General features: G+C 50.0%; 5 protein-coding genes across 5 annotated transcripts; 3 read left to right on the top strand and 2 right to left on the bottom strand.

The window, feature by feature from the left end:
- Positions 1 to 816: 816 nt before the first annotated feature.
- On the bottom strand, positions 817 to 4,155 carry ACHE_30419A (putative regulator of nonsense transcripts; the record flags this gene model as incomplete). Its single annotated transcript, XM_043277035.1, has 2 exons — positions 817 to 3,835; positions 3,905 to 4,155. The coding sequence occupies 2 exons, from the start codon at positions 4,153 to 4,155 to the stop codon at positions 817 to 819; spliced, it is 3,270 nt and encodes a 1,089-aa protein (XP_043134954.1).
- A 515-nt stretch (positions 4,156 to 4,670) lies between these two features.
- Positions 4,671 to 5,641, top strand: IMP4 (snoRNA-binding rRNA-processing protein IMP4; the record flags this gene model as incomplete). Its single annotated transcript, XM_043277036.1, has 2 exons — positions 4,671 to 4,676; positions 4,751 to 5,641. The coding sequence occupies 2 exons, from the start codon at positions 4,671 to 4,673 to the stop codon at positions 5,639 to 5,641; spliced, it is 897 nt and encodes a 298-aa protein (XP_043134955.1).
- Positions 5,642 to 6,111: 470 nt separating this feature from the next.
- On the bottom strand, positions 6,112 to 8,409 carry TRP1 (bifunctional anthranilate synthase/indole-3-glycerol-phosphate synthase; the record flags this gene model as incomplete). Its single annotated transcript, XM_043277037.1, has 1 exon — positions 6,112 to 8,409. One exon carries the CDS (start codon positions 8,407 to 8,409, stop codon positions 6,112 to 6,114), a length of 2,298 nt encoding a protein of 765 aa, XP_043134956.1.
- Positions 8,410 to 8,836: 427 nt separating this feature from the next.
- ACHE_30422S (nucleoporin) lies at positions 8,837 to 14,488 on the top strand (the record flags this gene model as incomplete). The annotated part of the gene is made up of 4 exons (XM_043277038.1): positions 8,837 to 8,904; positions 8,969 to 9,914; positions 9,973 to 13,068; positions 13,127 to 14,488. 4 exons carry the CDS (start codon positions 8,837 to 8,839, stop codon positions 14,486 to 14,488), a joined length of 5,472 nt encoding a protein of 1,823 aa, XP_043134957.1.
- Positions 14,489 to 14,838: 350 nt separating this feature from the next.
- ACHE_30423S (acyl--CoA ligase) lies at positions 14,839 to 16,691 on the top strand (the record flags this gene model as incomplete). The annotated part of the gene is made up of 4 exons (XM_043277039.1): positions 14,839 to 15,902; positions 15,951 to 16,239; positions 16,300 to 16,403; positions 16,463 to 16,691. The coding sequence occupies 4 exons, from the start codon at positions 14,839 to 14,841 to the stop codon at positions 16,689 to 16,691; spliced, it is 1,686 nt and encodes a 561-aa protein (XP_043134958.1).
- Between the last annotated feature and the right edge of the window lie 14 nt (positions 16,692 to 16,705).

Below are 16,705 nucleotides of genomic sequence, written 5' to 3' on the forward strand. Positions count from 1 at the left end.
TTTTTGAGGTAGCGGCTAGTCTCACCTCAGCGGCATTGCCAGACATGTTCAACTTGACACAATACAGAGTCGATGTCGATAACAGAATATTTGGAGACACAACCGCAAGAGAATATCCGCATGTGGACCATTCCGAATGACCATGGCGACTCCTCCACTGCCTTGGCAATACCGACTAAATCAACGAAAAAGCATTAAACAGAAAGCAGATGTAAAGAATTGATGAAACAAACAGAAGTCATGGAACCTGCACTATGGACCCTGCTGTCCATCGTTCGCGGGCAGGTTGAACTTGTCCAGCATGTCCGAGAGAGATCCGTGGAACGCAGCGTGAAGCCGAAAAAGTCCCCAGAAATCTCGTTCGCCGTATGAGGAAGTGGCAACGGCAAACAAACCGTGCTATCAATATTGAATGGTTCTGGACGGCCCTAACAAGCCGCGCACAAGCTCCCCAGACAACCCCATCCCCTCAAAATCTTGGATATAGCGACTTTTTCAACCTGATAGAGCGCATCTTAAGCACCGAGAAATAGATAATCGTCCCTGAGATATCAAAGTGGATGACATGATAACTCCAGGTCTCCATTGTTTCCCGCCAGCAGCTAAAGATGTTCCCTATCAGTCGGGAGCCTGGAAGAAAGGCACCGAAGAGACCTTCTCATGTCCAACGAGACGAACGAAAGATGCATGGAGTCCAAATATCTGAGCCATGACTGACGCGACTCAAACATTTGCAAGAACCATTGGGTTGCTGGTTTATAAGAACGGCTATCTGCAACAGGCCATTCTCAATGGTGAATAACAGGTTAATCACAATCAATCGTAGTTACCCCCAACCTGGCTTGCAAACGCCGTGGAAACGCTGCGCGCATCATCATCATCGTGCATATGACCAGGGACGCCACGAGTGACACGAATGCTAGCAGAGCTACCCCCAAAGATGCTGTTATTGTCAGGGACCCCGGGCTTGTAGGGCTCGCGTCCTCCAGATTCCACATAGCGCTTCAGTCGGTCTGACTGGCTAAGGCTGGGCTGCTTGTTCATGTCGTTGATGCTCAAGCCAGCAAGACTGACACCGCCCTGGTCGACACCCTTACCATCGATGATGCTGGTCGTGATATCAGACTCCGTAGCGGCAACAGACTCTCCAGCAACACTGGGTACTCGCTTCCCACGGCTGCCATTGGCCTGTCGGCCTCCAGGGAGGGCAGGCCACGAATCTGCAAAGTTCTGGAACATGGGAGGATACCCAGATGGAAGACCAACTCCACCGAGACTTGACGAGTGAACGGAGGAGACATCATCGGGGATGTAGCCGACCATTGATCCGGTGTCGTGGAAATCGTTCCTATGGCCATTCCGTCCATTCATCATACCGCTAGTGACATTCGATGCGTGGCTGTAGGCGATCTGGAAACGCTGGGGACCCCTGTACGCTTGCTTGGGACGACTGAATTGAATCAATGATTCCTGAAGGTTGGTAAGAGGCCCTTCGACGAGACAGTGTCTTTCCTTGAAGTGCTGAAGGAGGAAGTTCCACAGAGGATGCTTGGACAGCACCTTCGGATTTCCGAGGATAGCCAAACCATACTTAGCACGGGTGAGGGCAACGTTCAGACGACGAGGGTCGCTCAAGAAACCGATACCCTGGTGGTCGTTGGAACGCACACAAGAGAGGATGATGAAATCCTTCTCTCGTCCCTGGAACGCATCGACGGAAGCAACCTCAATTTCCTTGTAGAGCTCCTTCTTGAAAGTGCCGTTTGCTTGCATAGAGCTGACAATGTAACTGCGCTGACCCTCATACGGTGTAATGACACCAATGTCTTGTGGCTTCACACCGGCTTTGAAAAACCGCGTAACGATCTTCTCCACATTCGTCGCCTCTGTGCGGTTGAGATACGAAGTTCCAGAAGCCGCAATCTCTTCATTACCCAGGTTTGACCAGAACATCATGGGCTGATCGCTAATAGGCCAAGGGAAGTCGATTTCGGGCTTGAGACGATCGACTCCAGTAATACCATTTTGCAGAGAACCTTCGTAGAACATATTGGATGGAAATTCGGACAAACATGGGTTCATACGATACTGCACGGCCAACCGAATAGGTGAGCAACCAAGGATGACGAGACGCTCAAAAAGAGACTGGTTGAGACCGGCCTTGGCAGCCTTCTTGTTCATAATGACAGGGCCAAGCTGCTGGTGGTCACCAACCAATACGACCTGCTTGCAACCCATGACCAGGGGAATCATGCACTCTGGCTCAGCAGATTGCGTTGATTCATCAATCAAAACAGTCCGGAATTTGAGTTTAGAAAGACGAGGATCACCCGCACCGACACAGGTACAGCAAATAACATCCGCATTGGCTAAGATTTCCCGCTCTGCAGAACGTGTGAGCTGCTTCAATCTTTTCTCGTCCTGGCTAGACAATTCTCCGAGCTCAGATTTCAATTGATTAAGTTTGATGAGCTCAATGTTGGTGTCATTCAAGCGCACTTGCTCGTGCAAGGAGAGGAAGCCAACAGGAGATTCCACATCTTCGCGGGACTTGGCAGTCACACGCACTGTCTTGAGACCGGTTCTATGAATGCGTTCGCAGAGCTGATCCACCGCTACGTTAGACGGTGCACAAACCAAGACTTGACCCCCATTTATCTTTGCAAGGTGGTAAATGATAGTCGCAGAAGTAACCGTCTTACCAGTTCCAGGGGGGCCTTGGATTAAACTCAAGGGTCTCTGGAGCACGCTCTTGACTGCATTGATCTGGCTACCGTTCAGCTCTGGAAGACCAGGGACGCTGAATTTCTTGGGTAACTGCGTCTTCATGGGCGCAGCTGCAACCTCGTGTCCAAGGAGACGGTGGAAGATGTAGCCAGAGACACTCATCTCATCGACCGCAAAGGTCTTCATGGCGAGCTGCATACGGTCGAATGAAGTCGATTTCCAGACATAGTCTGCGGTGAAGTTGTGGGTACACTCGGTAGGGACAGACTTGTGTTCGCCCTTTGTGCGCAACTCGATAGTCACCTCATCAGACTGATTGTTCGGAATCTTGATGACATACCCCATTCCTTCCCACTTGGCACGCAATTCACCGGTATATTTCAGGCGCATCTCGTCACCAACCGCTAACTTCACATCTCCAAGCTCGAGTTTTGGGAGAATAAAGCTTGCCAAGTGCTTGTTGTTAAGACCCAGATCCCAACGAACAATCAGCCCATCCTGCGATTGAGACTCTTTCAACTTGCGGTCGTAGTCAGCCTCGATTTTAACAAGCGGCCCGAAGATGTTCTGGTATTGAAAGGGATTATCGTAACGCAAGAGAACTGGAGCAGGTTCGTCATCCACTGCTTGGGCCTTTTCAAGGTCCGAAAATGTTGCCTTGGAGTTCTCTTTCCACATCTCTTCCAGTTTAGCAATCATTTGCGGGCTCAAGTGACGGGCACGGAGTTGTTCTTGATCAGATGGCGCAGCCACAAGCCAGGACAGAAAAGAACGGTCTTCAATGAGCGGATGCCAGCGTGATGTGTCCCAGTTCATATCCTTCGAAGACGGCATAGCAGCACAGGGCTGGCGGCACAGCAGGACAACGACTGTATCGGACTTCGCGGGAATGAAGCCGAGAAGAAAGACATTCTTCGTACCGCAGTTATAGCATTCGAGAATCGTGTCTCCCAGGGACGAGTCGGGATGTAGTTGAACTTCCTTGTGCCGAGCTCGAACGAGGTGGTTGACAATATGCGAAGAGGACGTATTGCCACGCGCACTGCAGAACCATTTGTTGCAAGCTAGACATTTGACAACGCTGCTCGCGTTATGGATACCGCAGTATCTGAATGGGAAAGATAATCAGTAAAGCCGTCTACACTTGGCCTTATTGCCTTCCAACAAGAATACTCACGCGCATGCATGTGAAGGCAGCTCCTTCTCTTCTTCTACATTTCTTGAAATCTTCGAGTTCTCAACAGCCTGTGCGCTTGTTGTGCTTTCCACGTCGTCGTCGACATCCGAGCCTTCCTCGTCATCATCGTGTCGTCGCGGATGGTGGGTAACGTTGATATCGTCGAAGTCCGCCGTGGCTCTATCATCACCTACAGCTCCCGCGGTCGAGGCCGCTTCGGAAGCCAGGCGATCCTCTGAGCGTATATCCATGACGGGCTATTGGACTGCGAATGGGAAAGAGTCGATTAGGCTGAAAACCCGTGTTCAGAGCAACGAGTCGGTCATAGACGAATTTCTTGGGATGCGAACGTTTCGAAAGAAATGAATGAAAAGGGCAGAACCGCTTGATCAAACAACCAGGAATACCCTGTCCTGTTTGTCGACTGAGACAACAGGGGGGCAGAAGCTTAGGCTTCGTTAGCAATCGCAGATAGAGCAAGGGAACGCCCGGACGAGTGTTACACACTTTGTTTTCGAAAATTGCAAGTCCCCTAGATTCCTCCGTCACCACAGCACCCGATAAGTGAATGAATGGTCTTGTCCCTTCCTATTGACTGTTAGGTTGTGTCTGGACGTTATGGTTTTGCGATCGGTGATTGATTTATCGGACGCCACATAGTGTCCGGATGGCGTCACGGACCACAGACGCAGTTAAAAAAAAAGTTGCCCGCTTTTGCAGAGAATCTCCGACGATCATTTGACAACTATCCAAGACTGCAACAAATATGCTGGTAAGTGATGCGCAAATTACAGTCTCTATTGGTTTCGCATTGCGCGAAATAACCTAGCTAACAGCCCATAATAGCGCCGTCAAGCCCGTGAACGACGAGATTATCTGTATCGGAGAGCTTTGCTTCTCCGCGACGCCTCTATCGCCGAAAAGCGTGCGCAGTTGAAGGCTTCTCTGGCCTCCGGAAAGCCCCTGGATCCATCCATCGCAAATGATAAGAAGCTCCGCGAAGATTTCAAATATGACGAGTCGTTGCCTGCATCAGAACAAAAGAACAAGGAAGCCGATCTTTTGGACATCGACGATGAATACGCCCTAACGTCCGGATTGATTGACCCTCGTCCAATTGTTACCACCTCCCGAAATCCGTCTATACGCCTGAGCACATTCGCCAAAGAAATCCGTTTAATGCTCCCTACATCGATTCGTTTAAACCGTGGAAATCTCGTTCTTCCAGACTTAGTGTCCAGCGCAAATGCAGCGGCGATGACGGACATGATCCTCCTCCACGAACACCGTGGAAATCCCACGGCGATGACAATTTCGCATCTCCCTCATGGCCCAACAATCAGTTTCTCGCTGCACAACGTCGTCCTTCGAGCCGATATTCCCAATGCTGCTCGCGGAACCGTCTCGGAGAGCTACCCACACTTGGTCTTTGAGGGATTTACGTCGAAATTGGGTCAACGTGTTGTCCAAATCTTGAAACACATTTTCCCACCGCGTGAGGCTGGCAAAGTCGGTAACCGCATCGTCAGCTTCGTGAACAAGGAAGACAGTATCGAGGTGCGGCATCACGTTTTCGTCAAAACTGGGTACAACCACGTTGAATTAGCAGAAGTTGGACCTCGGATGACTCTGAGGCCGTTCGAAATCAGAGGCGGCTCGCTGGATGTTTCAAGCGGGGATATTGAATGGAGCCTCACCCAGTACACAAGAACAAGCAGGAAGAAGGATTATCTTTAAGTCTTTACCAGGGGTACGTTCTATGTATCAAATCTGGCACCCAAAAGAAAAATGTTCCGGTCCGGCGTATGATGGTGTTCAGGGGAGCTTGAGTCAATGTTTTGATAGTTTCTTTCGGCTAGTTTATACCCTTATTAAAACAATTAGACACTTACACTTTGTTTTTGTATATTCCGCATTTCCCGTAGACCTTGACATATGCTTAAAGACTGCTAATTTGATTGTAAACGAAGCATATATTTAGAACGATATGTAAGATTGGTCTGGAGTAAACAGACTCCCAATGAGAACACTGAAAACATTCGTGGCATATCCAATGTACCTATGAAACCCGAAATAAGAACCCAGAAAATAGACAAAAAATGAAAATCGTGAGGCCGAGACTTCATCCATAAAACTCGTCACTTCATGTCATGCACTTTAGGTAGATGTGCAACGGCATATCCAACATTGACGAAAGCACAGCGTAGTTATTGTTGAAGACTCTTTACAGCCTGGATAAAAGCACGGATTTTGTCAGGGTCTTGGGAACCATTCGATTCGACACCTGAGCTGACATCCACTCCGGACACCTTGCTTCCCAACTTGCCCAGTTGCTGCATAACGGTGAGAACGTTGTCCGGACCCAAGCCACCGGCCAAGATGACCCGCAAGCCCTCATCGCTTTTCAGAACTTTTTGAACTTGCGACTTATCAAGCTGCTCACCAGATCCACCTGCTCCAGAGTCTAGTAAGGGCAGGGTGTGATAGGCCCTGCGTGCAATTCCGGGCTCGTCCAAGGAGAACTTACGGATGACAGGTACCGGAATCAAGCTGGCCCATTCCAACGGTTCAGATCCGTGCAGTTGCACAACATCAAGTCCCAGTTTCTGCTGTTTAGCCAATACATACGACAACGACTGATTCTGGAAAACACCAACAACCAAAGCGCGCGTCGGATGGCGAAGAAGCTGGGCTGAGTGATCAAAGTAGTCCGCTGAGGTCGTCACTGTGCCTTGAGCAACAGGCCGAGTTGTTGATTTGACGACATTTGCAATGCGCTGGGCAACATCATCCGGAACAGTTCGCTTCCTTCCCTCAACAAGGATGATACCGATCAAATCTGCGCCAGCCTCAACGGCAGCCCTGGCTCCTTCTTCAGTACGGGTACCACAGATCTTAACCAAGGGAGAGCTCGATGCCTGCGCGGGTTGAGCTTCGCCTCCGAGAAGCTCTGCTACAAAGGCAGAAGTATCAGCTGCGCGCATGAGAGCCTCGCCAACCAGAATAGCTCGCACTCCTTCCTTCTTATAAGCTTCGACATCTTTAGGCCCAGAGATTCCACTAAGAGCACAGACAATGGTGCTCTCCGGGACCTGATCCATCAGCCGACTGGTGGTACCGAGATCGACTTCGAAGCTCGTCAAGTCTCGGTTGTTGACACCAATGACCTGAGAACCAAGATCAACAGCAATCTTCATCTCCTCGGGAGTATTGACTTCAACTAAAGGCTCCATTCCAAGGCTGCGAGAATAGTGGTATAGCTTGGTTAGCTGATCAACACTAAGCATCTTCACAATGAGCAAGACAGTGTCAGCGCCGGCCAGCCGTGCCTCCAGAATTTGATACTCGTCAAAAACAAATTCCTTCCGCAAGATAGCAGGCCGATTAGGCAGACCCTCGAGGCTCTGTCGAACAGCACGCAGATCATCAATGCTACCCTTGAACCACTCTGGCTCCGTGAGGACAGAGATGACACTGGCTCCTGCTTTGGCGTATTCACGGGCCTGCGCGGGAGCACATGCGTGCGCAGCGATCATGCCCTTAGAGGGAGAAGCACGCTTTATTTCCGCCATGAGTGAAAGCGGGTACGGTGACTGTCTGAGACGAGCAGGGAAGGGAACCTGTGGTGGGGCAATATTGAGATAATACGCCGCCTGCAGATCCTCTGGGCGTTGCGAAGGAATAGTCTTCTGAATGGCAACAGCGGCCTTGCGATGATCGTAGATCTTCTCCAGAATAGAGACCTTCTTCTCCGGCTTGGCGGCACCGTTCGCGGTCATTGCGGTATTCGCCGCGGAGGTGCTGTTTGGTTGAGCAGAGTGCTGTTTGTTTTCCTCCCAGGTACCCGCCGTAAGGTTGAGGAAGCTTCTGAACATCGACCGTCCATATTCGGTGAGGATACTCTCCGGGTGGAATTGAACTCCTTCGACAGTAAGTTCTTTGTGTCTCACACCCATAATGACGGTCTTCCCGCTGTCGTCATTCAGCTGTGCCCAAGAAGACACCTCCAGACATTCAGGAATAGTCGAGTGCGTGCCAGCAAGCGAATGGTACCGAGTAACTGCAAGAGACTCAGGCAGGCCTTCATAGACACCCTTCGAGTCATGCTTCAGTATCGACGTCTTGCCATGCAGGATTTCGCCGGTGACATCCACCTTTCCGCCAAACGACGAGATAATGCATTGCTGACCCATGCACACACCAAAAACAGGAATCTTTCCGCTGAAGTGCTTAATTGCTACACTGCTGATACCAGCATCTGTCTCAGGATGACCTGGGCCAGGGCTGATGACCAGCTGAGTCGGCTTCTTCGCAATCAAATCTTCCAAGGTAATTTCATCGTTGCGGAAGACAGTGACCTTAGCACCTTCGAGGACCAGATACTGGTAAACGTTATACGTGAAAGAGTCGTAGTTATCAATGAGGACGACGTTGGTTGCGCTGTCCAGCTGCGCGGCTTTGGTGGGATGGTGGGGGGAATGGTCGACGAAATCGGAGGCGCCCATGACTGCGTTTGAAGCGGATAGTTAGAATTGAGGTATTCAGATAAAGTTCATATACAGTGACTGTCACACTCACCTTCACCTCGTTCTCTTCGCTTTGTACTAGGAGAATGTTTAGTAGAAAGAGAAAGAGGGGAGAGAGGGAGATAAAGAGAGTCGTACAAAGAAAGCTGAGCAATTGGGGCCTTTCCTAAACCGGCAATTCTGTCAAACCGTGCAAAACTTCGCCTCACCGCCTGGCGCTAACCCCAGATAGGTAATCGATGTTGACCTTCAACTGCGCGCCTTGAATATTCTTTAGTGAATGTCATTCACTCTGTTTGCTTTCTTGACAACGCAAATCTCCTTTTTCTCTGGGTTCAAACACCCGTGGCCACCTTCCTCTGCCTTTAATATTTTGGTACATATGATGATATAATTGGTTTGCCAAATGGCTCCCCTCCCGGAAGCCTATTTTCCGTCCCTGGACAAGTGCTTCTCCGGGGACATCCAGCTCTTGTAGGCCACTTTTCGCTTTGCCTGAATGCTGAGAAAGAACAAGTGTTAATTCTGGTGTCGTCAGGTCCTGGAAGAGAGCTTTCCTTTATACATGCAACCCTGAGGGCGATCTCGATGATACTGGCAACGTCCACGCCTTCTTGTCGCATCCAGATAGTATCCATTTACTTTCGAGCGCGTTGAACCCTTTTCCCTCCCGGTCCACCAAGTCGAAATCCGATTTCGAATCGAAGACTTCCGCAATCCATGCCGAGACCACCACCCAAGCTTCGTACGATCTGAAGGAAATAAAGGCAGATGCTCTATGGCTGAGTGAGAAGGCTGGCATCGACGAGATTACAGCGCTACGGATAGCAATCCTGGAATGGCAGAATCGACCTGCCGCGCGCCTTTTAGCTCGATTTTCCGAGGAGGAGGTCACAAGTTTGCAAAGTGCTACTGGAGTGGACAATTTGCGTGTTTCCCTGGCCGGTCCACACTTCACCGAGATTCTAAGGCAAGAGGCGGGAAGTGGACCTAATGTCTCTGATCTGGCTTCCGAGAAGGACAGACGCCTGCGGTTGCGCGATCTTTATATCTCTGAAAGAAGTCACGTTGTCAAGACAGCTCGTAAGCTTCTTACCCTATCACTGCACAATAGCCGCCAGGATGAGCCTGTTTTGCCTCAGACACGTGGGAACGACCGGAGAAACTCGCTACGTGAACTCGGGGCGACTATTTTCACAAGCAAGTCCGGCGGGGAAGATTGGCGCAAGTTCCTTCAAGAATGCATCGACGCCGTACGCAGTCGGTTATCGTCGTTGGAGGGAGATGGTGGCTGGTTAGGAACTGTTGAGGGTAGTGAGGAAGTGGAAGACACATGGAGGACAAGTACCGTTGAAGAAATTGTGCATATCATTCAAATTTTGTTCCTTCAACTGCAAGCTTCCTCGGAAATACCGACTGCGGACCTCATGGTATCATGGTTGCGGTTGATGGCCGACTATGGCTTTCTGGAATCATTGCAAGTGGTAAGTCTTGGCTTACCTCTTTCTCTTTCGGTCAACAGACTAAACTAACATCATGAAGCCTTGTAGCGATCCGGCAGAGGTCCAGCTATCTCTCCAGGGCCTTGTGTCTATAACAAGTCTTACGTTCTTGAAACTCCCGCTTTCTATTCCTTTCATAGTCGACAAATCCCAGCTGCAGGCATCATCCAAGCCACCTTATTTCCTCTCAAAGGACGAAATTTCGCAGCTTAACGAATTGTTCATGACAGCATGTGTTGATTTCAAATCTGCTCACCCGGCCGCATTTTCCTGGGGACTAGTACTGCATACCATGCGAGAACTAGCATTGAATGATAAGGAGACTCGAGAGCTAGAACAGTTCCACAGTGCAGTTGATTCCTTCCAGTCAAACACTCCCCATGCCAGCCCGGGCCGAGAACTGGAACTGTCTCTGTACGAGGAGTTGCTCGACTGCGCTCGGACACCCAAATACAACGTGGATGATTCCATTACACTGCTGAGCTCAGACATAATGAAGGACACTGTGTTTGAGACCGTCATTGCGTTGGCCACCAAAGTCGGGTCTACATCAGCAATTGATGATATCTTGGCAAGCCGATGGATTCGCGTGGCTCTCCTGGACCTCATCCGGGTTGTAATCATGTTTTTGGATTATTCTCCCGAAATTGTCGAGTCCGTCCTCGCGATACTAACGGGGTCACCTTTGCAATCGCCCTGGGCATCTGACACGTCCCCATCTTCCTCCAGCGACCCGAGGTGGATTTTCATGAAAGATCGCCTTTTGATGGACAACATATTTCACATAGCACGCTCCCGGTTTCCATACGAGACAGTTCCCTTTTTGAAGCTCTGTCGTGCTCTCGTTAGCAAGGATCTCGTTAATGAGGATGGCTTACCAGAAATCGTGAATGAGCTGGAAAATCTGGAAACTTTCACGCAGGTCGTTCCACCAGATTTTCAGGGTTACGAAACTATTCGAGAGGACGAAAATGCGAACTATGTCTCTCTTATGCAATCTCTTCCGATGTTTGACTCTTCACTGAAGAGATTACTTCCCGATTCTCAACCGAGCAACGCATTGATTGTCACAGGCTCGTCCGAAATTCCATCGACAACTGAGGGTCAGGTGGTTTCCGAGTCGAAACCGGTGGTAGTCATGTGGCATCATCGGTACTCTTGCTTGAGCTTTTTGGGGAGCTGGTTAGAGGAATGGAATGAAGATGGTGGATATTCATCGGGATGGGGAAAAGATTCGATTGCGGAGGTCATAGGGCTTCTAGCAGACCTTGTCACCACCGCCAAAGATGTGCAATCGCCGGGTGACGTGGGGTCTGGAGCCAAGAGAATCCTGGAAATGGCCAGTGATGGGTTGTCCCGTCAAAGTGATGTGGTCTCATTGGTTTTTGAAATATTTGAACGCAACTTGCAGAATGTCAGTCCTCGGGCTGCTTTGGACGGTATTCTCGATTCGACAATTGCTTGTTTGCGGTTCATTTGCAGTCTAGTCACAGTGTTGCCCGGCAGGGTATGGCCGTTACTCGCGCGGAGTAGCTTGCTCGGAGCTGATGGAAAAGGCGGAGTATTGACAGCAATCGTCTCCGCAATTGAGGTACCATCTGGGGATTATCCGTTCTTGCTTACCTGCGTCAACTTGTTTGAACGCCTTGTCAACGATGCGGCTTCGCGGGCCGTTCTACGGAGGAGTCCGAATAGTGTAGCGACTAAGCTGCCTGTTGCTTCGGATTGGGGCGCCGGTGTTCCATCACACATAATGAGAGGCATCCTGTTGAACTTCGTTCGAACAGTGGTCGAGGTTTACAACAGCAACGTCAACTGGCGGTTCAACGCATCGGAGCAAAGGCTCCAAATCAACACCACCCTTGCGCGGACGTTTGAGAACATACTCTACTACGCATATGGAACTAACCAGACTGGTAAACTGGACACGAAGATCACTGGTGTTTTCTCTGCATCTGCATCATATCTCCTGGACATATTACGGCCACAGTCAGCTGCCGACTTGCCGTTCAATCAAATTCTACGGTTCATCATCGATGGCCTTCAAACGCCTCCCACATTATATCTTCGTTATCTTGCGTTGGTGGAAGATCAAGTCAAGTCGACCCTTGCACTTTCCATCAAGTTGTTGCAGGCAGCCCAGTTAATGGAATACCCAGTGTCGCTACTCGAGGACCAATTATTTAGGGCGACACCAGCCCTGGTCAAGCTATACGCACTACATGATGCCTATCGTTTGCCTGTCATATCGCTTCTTGACATGCTCATAACAAGGGCAGCCGCTGATTCCGTTAATGAACCTCCATCCCTGGTTGGTCACCTTGGGGCAGAGTCGTCGTGTCTCTTCCTTGACGTTTTGTCGCGATTTGATCAACCACTGAGCCATCGTCCTCTGCACCTCGCAGTATGGCACTTGCTCTCAGCGCTCGTTAGCAAGCGCCAACAGTGGCTGTCTGTTTACATTCTCACTGGATCATCCCCGCGGCAGTCATTGAAGAAAGATGATGCACAGAAAGCCCCAGCAATGAGGGGCACTCCATTTTTGCAAATAGCCCTTGATAAACTGTCTAATATCGAGCAGCTTGATTTACAGGTGGCGGTTTCTTTACTTGAATTTGTTTCGAATGCGCAGGAACACTGGCCATGGGCAACCCCGGAGTTGAGGAAACATCCTGATTTCTTCAACAGCATTGTGAACTATGTCTCGAAGTTGAAGATATCTTCCTTGCCCGTTGTCAGCCAAATCTTCGCGACTCGAGTTGCGGCAGTGGTTGCAGATCTCTGCGCCGTCTACCTACATTCTGCAAAGGAAATGCGAGATCGGTCATTTATCAAGACTTTGATTCCGCTGGTTTCTTGGTTTGCAAAGGATGCCGTCGAAGTCTCCGGATACAATGCATCACTGCATGCGAACCTGAAGAAGAATTTCGAGATGAGATATGCCGGCTGTAAGCTTGTTGACTTCAAGAGGTCGTCTCTTGAAGCTCGTAGCTTGGGGCAGGAATATTATTACGACATTTCTCTGGGGGAAAGGCTACTTTCTTATGACTTCGCTTGGGCCGGAAACAGAAACCAAGGGTTCGCAGAGGAGTTTGAGCGTGCCAATATTAACCTCTCCCTCGTCGAGGCGCAAGTCGTATGTTCTACCTAGTTGTTTTCCATAATGTGTGTGCAGCTACTAATACATTCTTCAGAGCCTTCTTCATGGCTGGAAATTCTTCGCCATCGAGCACTGCGCGGACTTCATGACCGATCGCGAGGTTCAAAGATCGATGGCATTGGTCGTTCAGAGTTCTTTGGAAGCCAATACCCGAAGCGTTCCCCAAGAACCGATTTTTGAGAGGATACAGCAGACACGGGTTGACTTCGCTCAAGCTCTGCTTCAACGACTTGTTGAGGTTGAAGCAAAGGGCGCTGAGGTCTTTGGCTTGCTCCGGTTCGTTTGGGACGCCTTAAGAACACGCCGTGCAACGTATGAAGAAGCACTCGTTAATGATGATACGGAGTATTACCGATCTCTCCTTAATGTCCTATTCCTGGCCCTTCAATTTCACGTTGATGGGCCTTCTAGGGCAACCCCTGAGACTATCAACAAGAAGGTCGAGCTCTCATCTGATTTGACACAGGTCATCGAAATCACGAAGGTCGTTGTGGCACAAGGTTTCAAGGCCCTGACAACGTATTTGCATGATGATCCAGAAAAATGTACTCCGAAAGATTTCGCCATTCTCACCGCCATTTTGCAGACTTGTCTCCAGGTCAAGCATGCGGATCGGCTGCTTGAGCATATCGTGTTCCACGTACAGGATAATGATACTGCCCGGTATGCTACTACGCTTTTTTCGTGGGCTGATCAGTTGGCGGTGGCTGGTGATCCCATCTATGGCGACCTTAGTATCTCGTTCCTCGTTAAGCTGTCTACGATTCCTATGTTGGCAGAACATCTTGCTGTTGAGGGTGTCTTGATGAGACTTTCCACCTGCCGGTTAACAAATGTTCTCCGTCAGCCCAAGGGATTTGGGCCGTTCGACCCTGTCCCCCGATTATACACTATCTGGACCGGCGGTATTCTACCGCTTTGTCTGAACCTGCTCTACCACGTCATGCGGACTGCACCAGAGGTGGCAGCGTTCCTCAATCAATTTGAAGGTCAACTAAACCATGCGGCAGGTTCATTCTCTGCTGGTCGCGCAACTGCTGGCACTTCAGTGTCCGCGCCCCGTCGCATCTGCCTAAGCATGGCTTCTGAGATCTACTCTCTTGCACTGATCACCTTCATTCTGGACCGATTCCGGGAGGCCGGCGCCAGTGCAGGTGTTGATGCGTCGTCAATTCAAGAACTCAAGTGGGATAAGGGACAGGTCAAGGAGGACATTGAGGAGTTGCTCGAGCGGAAACAAGCTCTTCGGGCTAGGATTGTAGCTACGAGTGACAAGGAGGTGGAAATGGCGCGACAAAAGTCTGTCAATGCGTCGTCTGGTGCGGAGAATCGACTTGAGGAGAAGATTATGGGTGAATTGAAGGCTGCATTGCTTTGCCTTGGGGGTGAAGGGTAATGGAGTGATGGGTTTTGTTATGTGTTTGGTGTATATCACATTCTAAATCTGTCGTACATTGCTATTTTCTGTTCTATTGATAATCACTTTTGGATGGACATGCTTCTTTTAGCCGTATACATATTATCTCTCTTGTATCTCCTCACTTGTAGCGTTACTTGTCCGAGGTCCATGACTCGGATAACCTCGGGCACTTCCTTTCTTAGCAATTGCTGGGTACGGTATTGCGGGGGCGAAGCGTAGGAAAGAGGAAGGGTATTGTTAGTGAAGTCCTGTTATCTCAGGCATTTAAAGATATGCATATCTCCGGTTCCATTTGACATCAATATTTTTTTTTTCAGGGCCACAACATGCCGCTCAAATCTCGTTGGCAGACAGAAAAAATCCCCGACACTCACCTAGCTTCCTTACTCTTCACCTCACCTACTCACCCTCTATCCAAAACTCGCCAGTGCTACATCGATGCCGATAACCCAGAAACCCGCTACTTCACCACCCATGACTTCCGCCTCTGGTGCCAACGATTCGCGGCGGGATTGCGCAAATCCGGTCTCCAGACAGGGGACCGGGTGCTGCTGTTCTCCGGCAATGACTTATTCTTTCCCGTTGTCTTTCTGGGAATCATAATGGCTGGTGGTGTTTTCTCGAGCGCAAACCCGACATATGTAGCGCGGGAGCTGGCATATCAGTTTCAGGATAGCGGTGCGACTTACCTTCTCTGTGCGGAGTCTAGTCTGGATACTGGCATCGAAGCGGCCAGACTAGCTGAAGTGAGCAAGGATCGAGTCTTCGTTTTCAACAGTGACGTCTATGACGGGCTGGGTCAGGGGCAGAAAGGCTGTCGCCACTGGGGAGAACTGGTAGCATCTGCAGAAGAAGGAAGCAAATTCGTCTGGGAAGAACTGTCAACCCCAGAGATGTCCAGCCGCACACTTGCCCTCAACTATTCCAGCGGAACAACAGGAAAGCCTAAGGGCGTGGAAGTTTCGCACAAAAACTATGTGGCTAACACACTGCAGACAGCATTCATGTCGCAGTTGAGCCCGGAGTACGAAGCAAAAATGGCCAAGGCGCGGTCGCTCTGCTTTCTGCCTATGTACCATGCTATGGGACAGACACGATTCATTGCCAACGCTTTGCGCTCTGGGACGCCGGTGTATATTATGCCCAAGTTCGATTTTATCAGGATGCTTGAGTATGTGCAGAAGTTCCGCATTACCGAACTTGTCCTCGTGCCTCCGATTATGGTAAGGCTGGCGAAGCATCCAGCCGTCAGAAGTGCGAAATATGACTTGAGTAGCGTGGAGGCAATCCGTTGTGGTGCGGCGCCTGTGGGACGGGAGATTTGTAGGGAAATCGAGGATTTATGGAAGCCCGGGAGGGTTAGTATAAAGCAGGCATGGGGGATGACTGAGTACGTTTCTCCACCTCGCTTCCCGTTCGTATATTGACATAAATGCAGGGTGACATGCTCGTTTCTGGGATGGGACCCTAGAGACAAGGCCGATCCGGCATCTGTGGGAGTGTTGTACCCCAATTGCGAGGCCATGATCATAGCCGATGATGGTAAGACGGAATTGGGCACGCATCAACGTGGGGAATTGTGGGTTCGAGGGCCAAGCGTCATGAGAGGATACTGGCAAAAACCTCAAGCCACACAAGAGACCAAAACAGTGGACGGATGGTTGAAGACGGGAGATATCGCATATATGGATGATGATGGGAGATTCTATGTCGTGGACCGGATAAAGGTAAGAACGCCGTTCCTCGTAAGGTGCTTCCAGGATACATACTGACTTGTTTAATTATAGGAACTGATCAAAGTCAAAGGCAACCAGGTAGCGCCAGCAGAGCTGGAGGGACTCTTGCTGGAGCATCCTGCAGTCGCCGATGTTGCCGTCATTGGAGTACCTGTGTAAGTCCTCACCCATTCTGGCTCGACTCTGTAGAAGAAAGTAGCTAATCTGATATCAGGAATGATGACGAACGTCCTCGTGCATACGTCGTATCGAAGCCCGACCATGGCGCCACAGCAGATGATATTATCAAGTTCATGGATGGGAAAGTGACCGCCGTCAAACGTATAACTGGTGGCGTTGTCTTTATAGATGCTATTCCTAAGAATCCTTCAGGCAAAATTCTACGTAAGGAGCTTCGTGAGCGGGCCAGGAAGGAGTTGAAGGGAGTTACTGCGAAGCTGTGATAGACAATGCATGT

Source organism: Aspergillus chevalieri, chromosome 3 (genome assembly GCF_016861735.1).
Source record: "Aspergillus chevalieri M1 DNA, chromosome 3, nearly complete sequence".
Classification (NCBI taxonomy): Eukaryota; Fungi; Ascomycota; class Eurotiomycetes; order Eurotiales; family Aspergillaceae; genus Aspergillus; species Aspergillus chevalieri.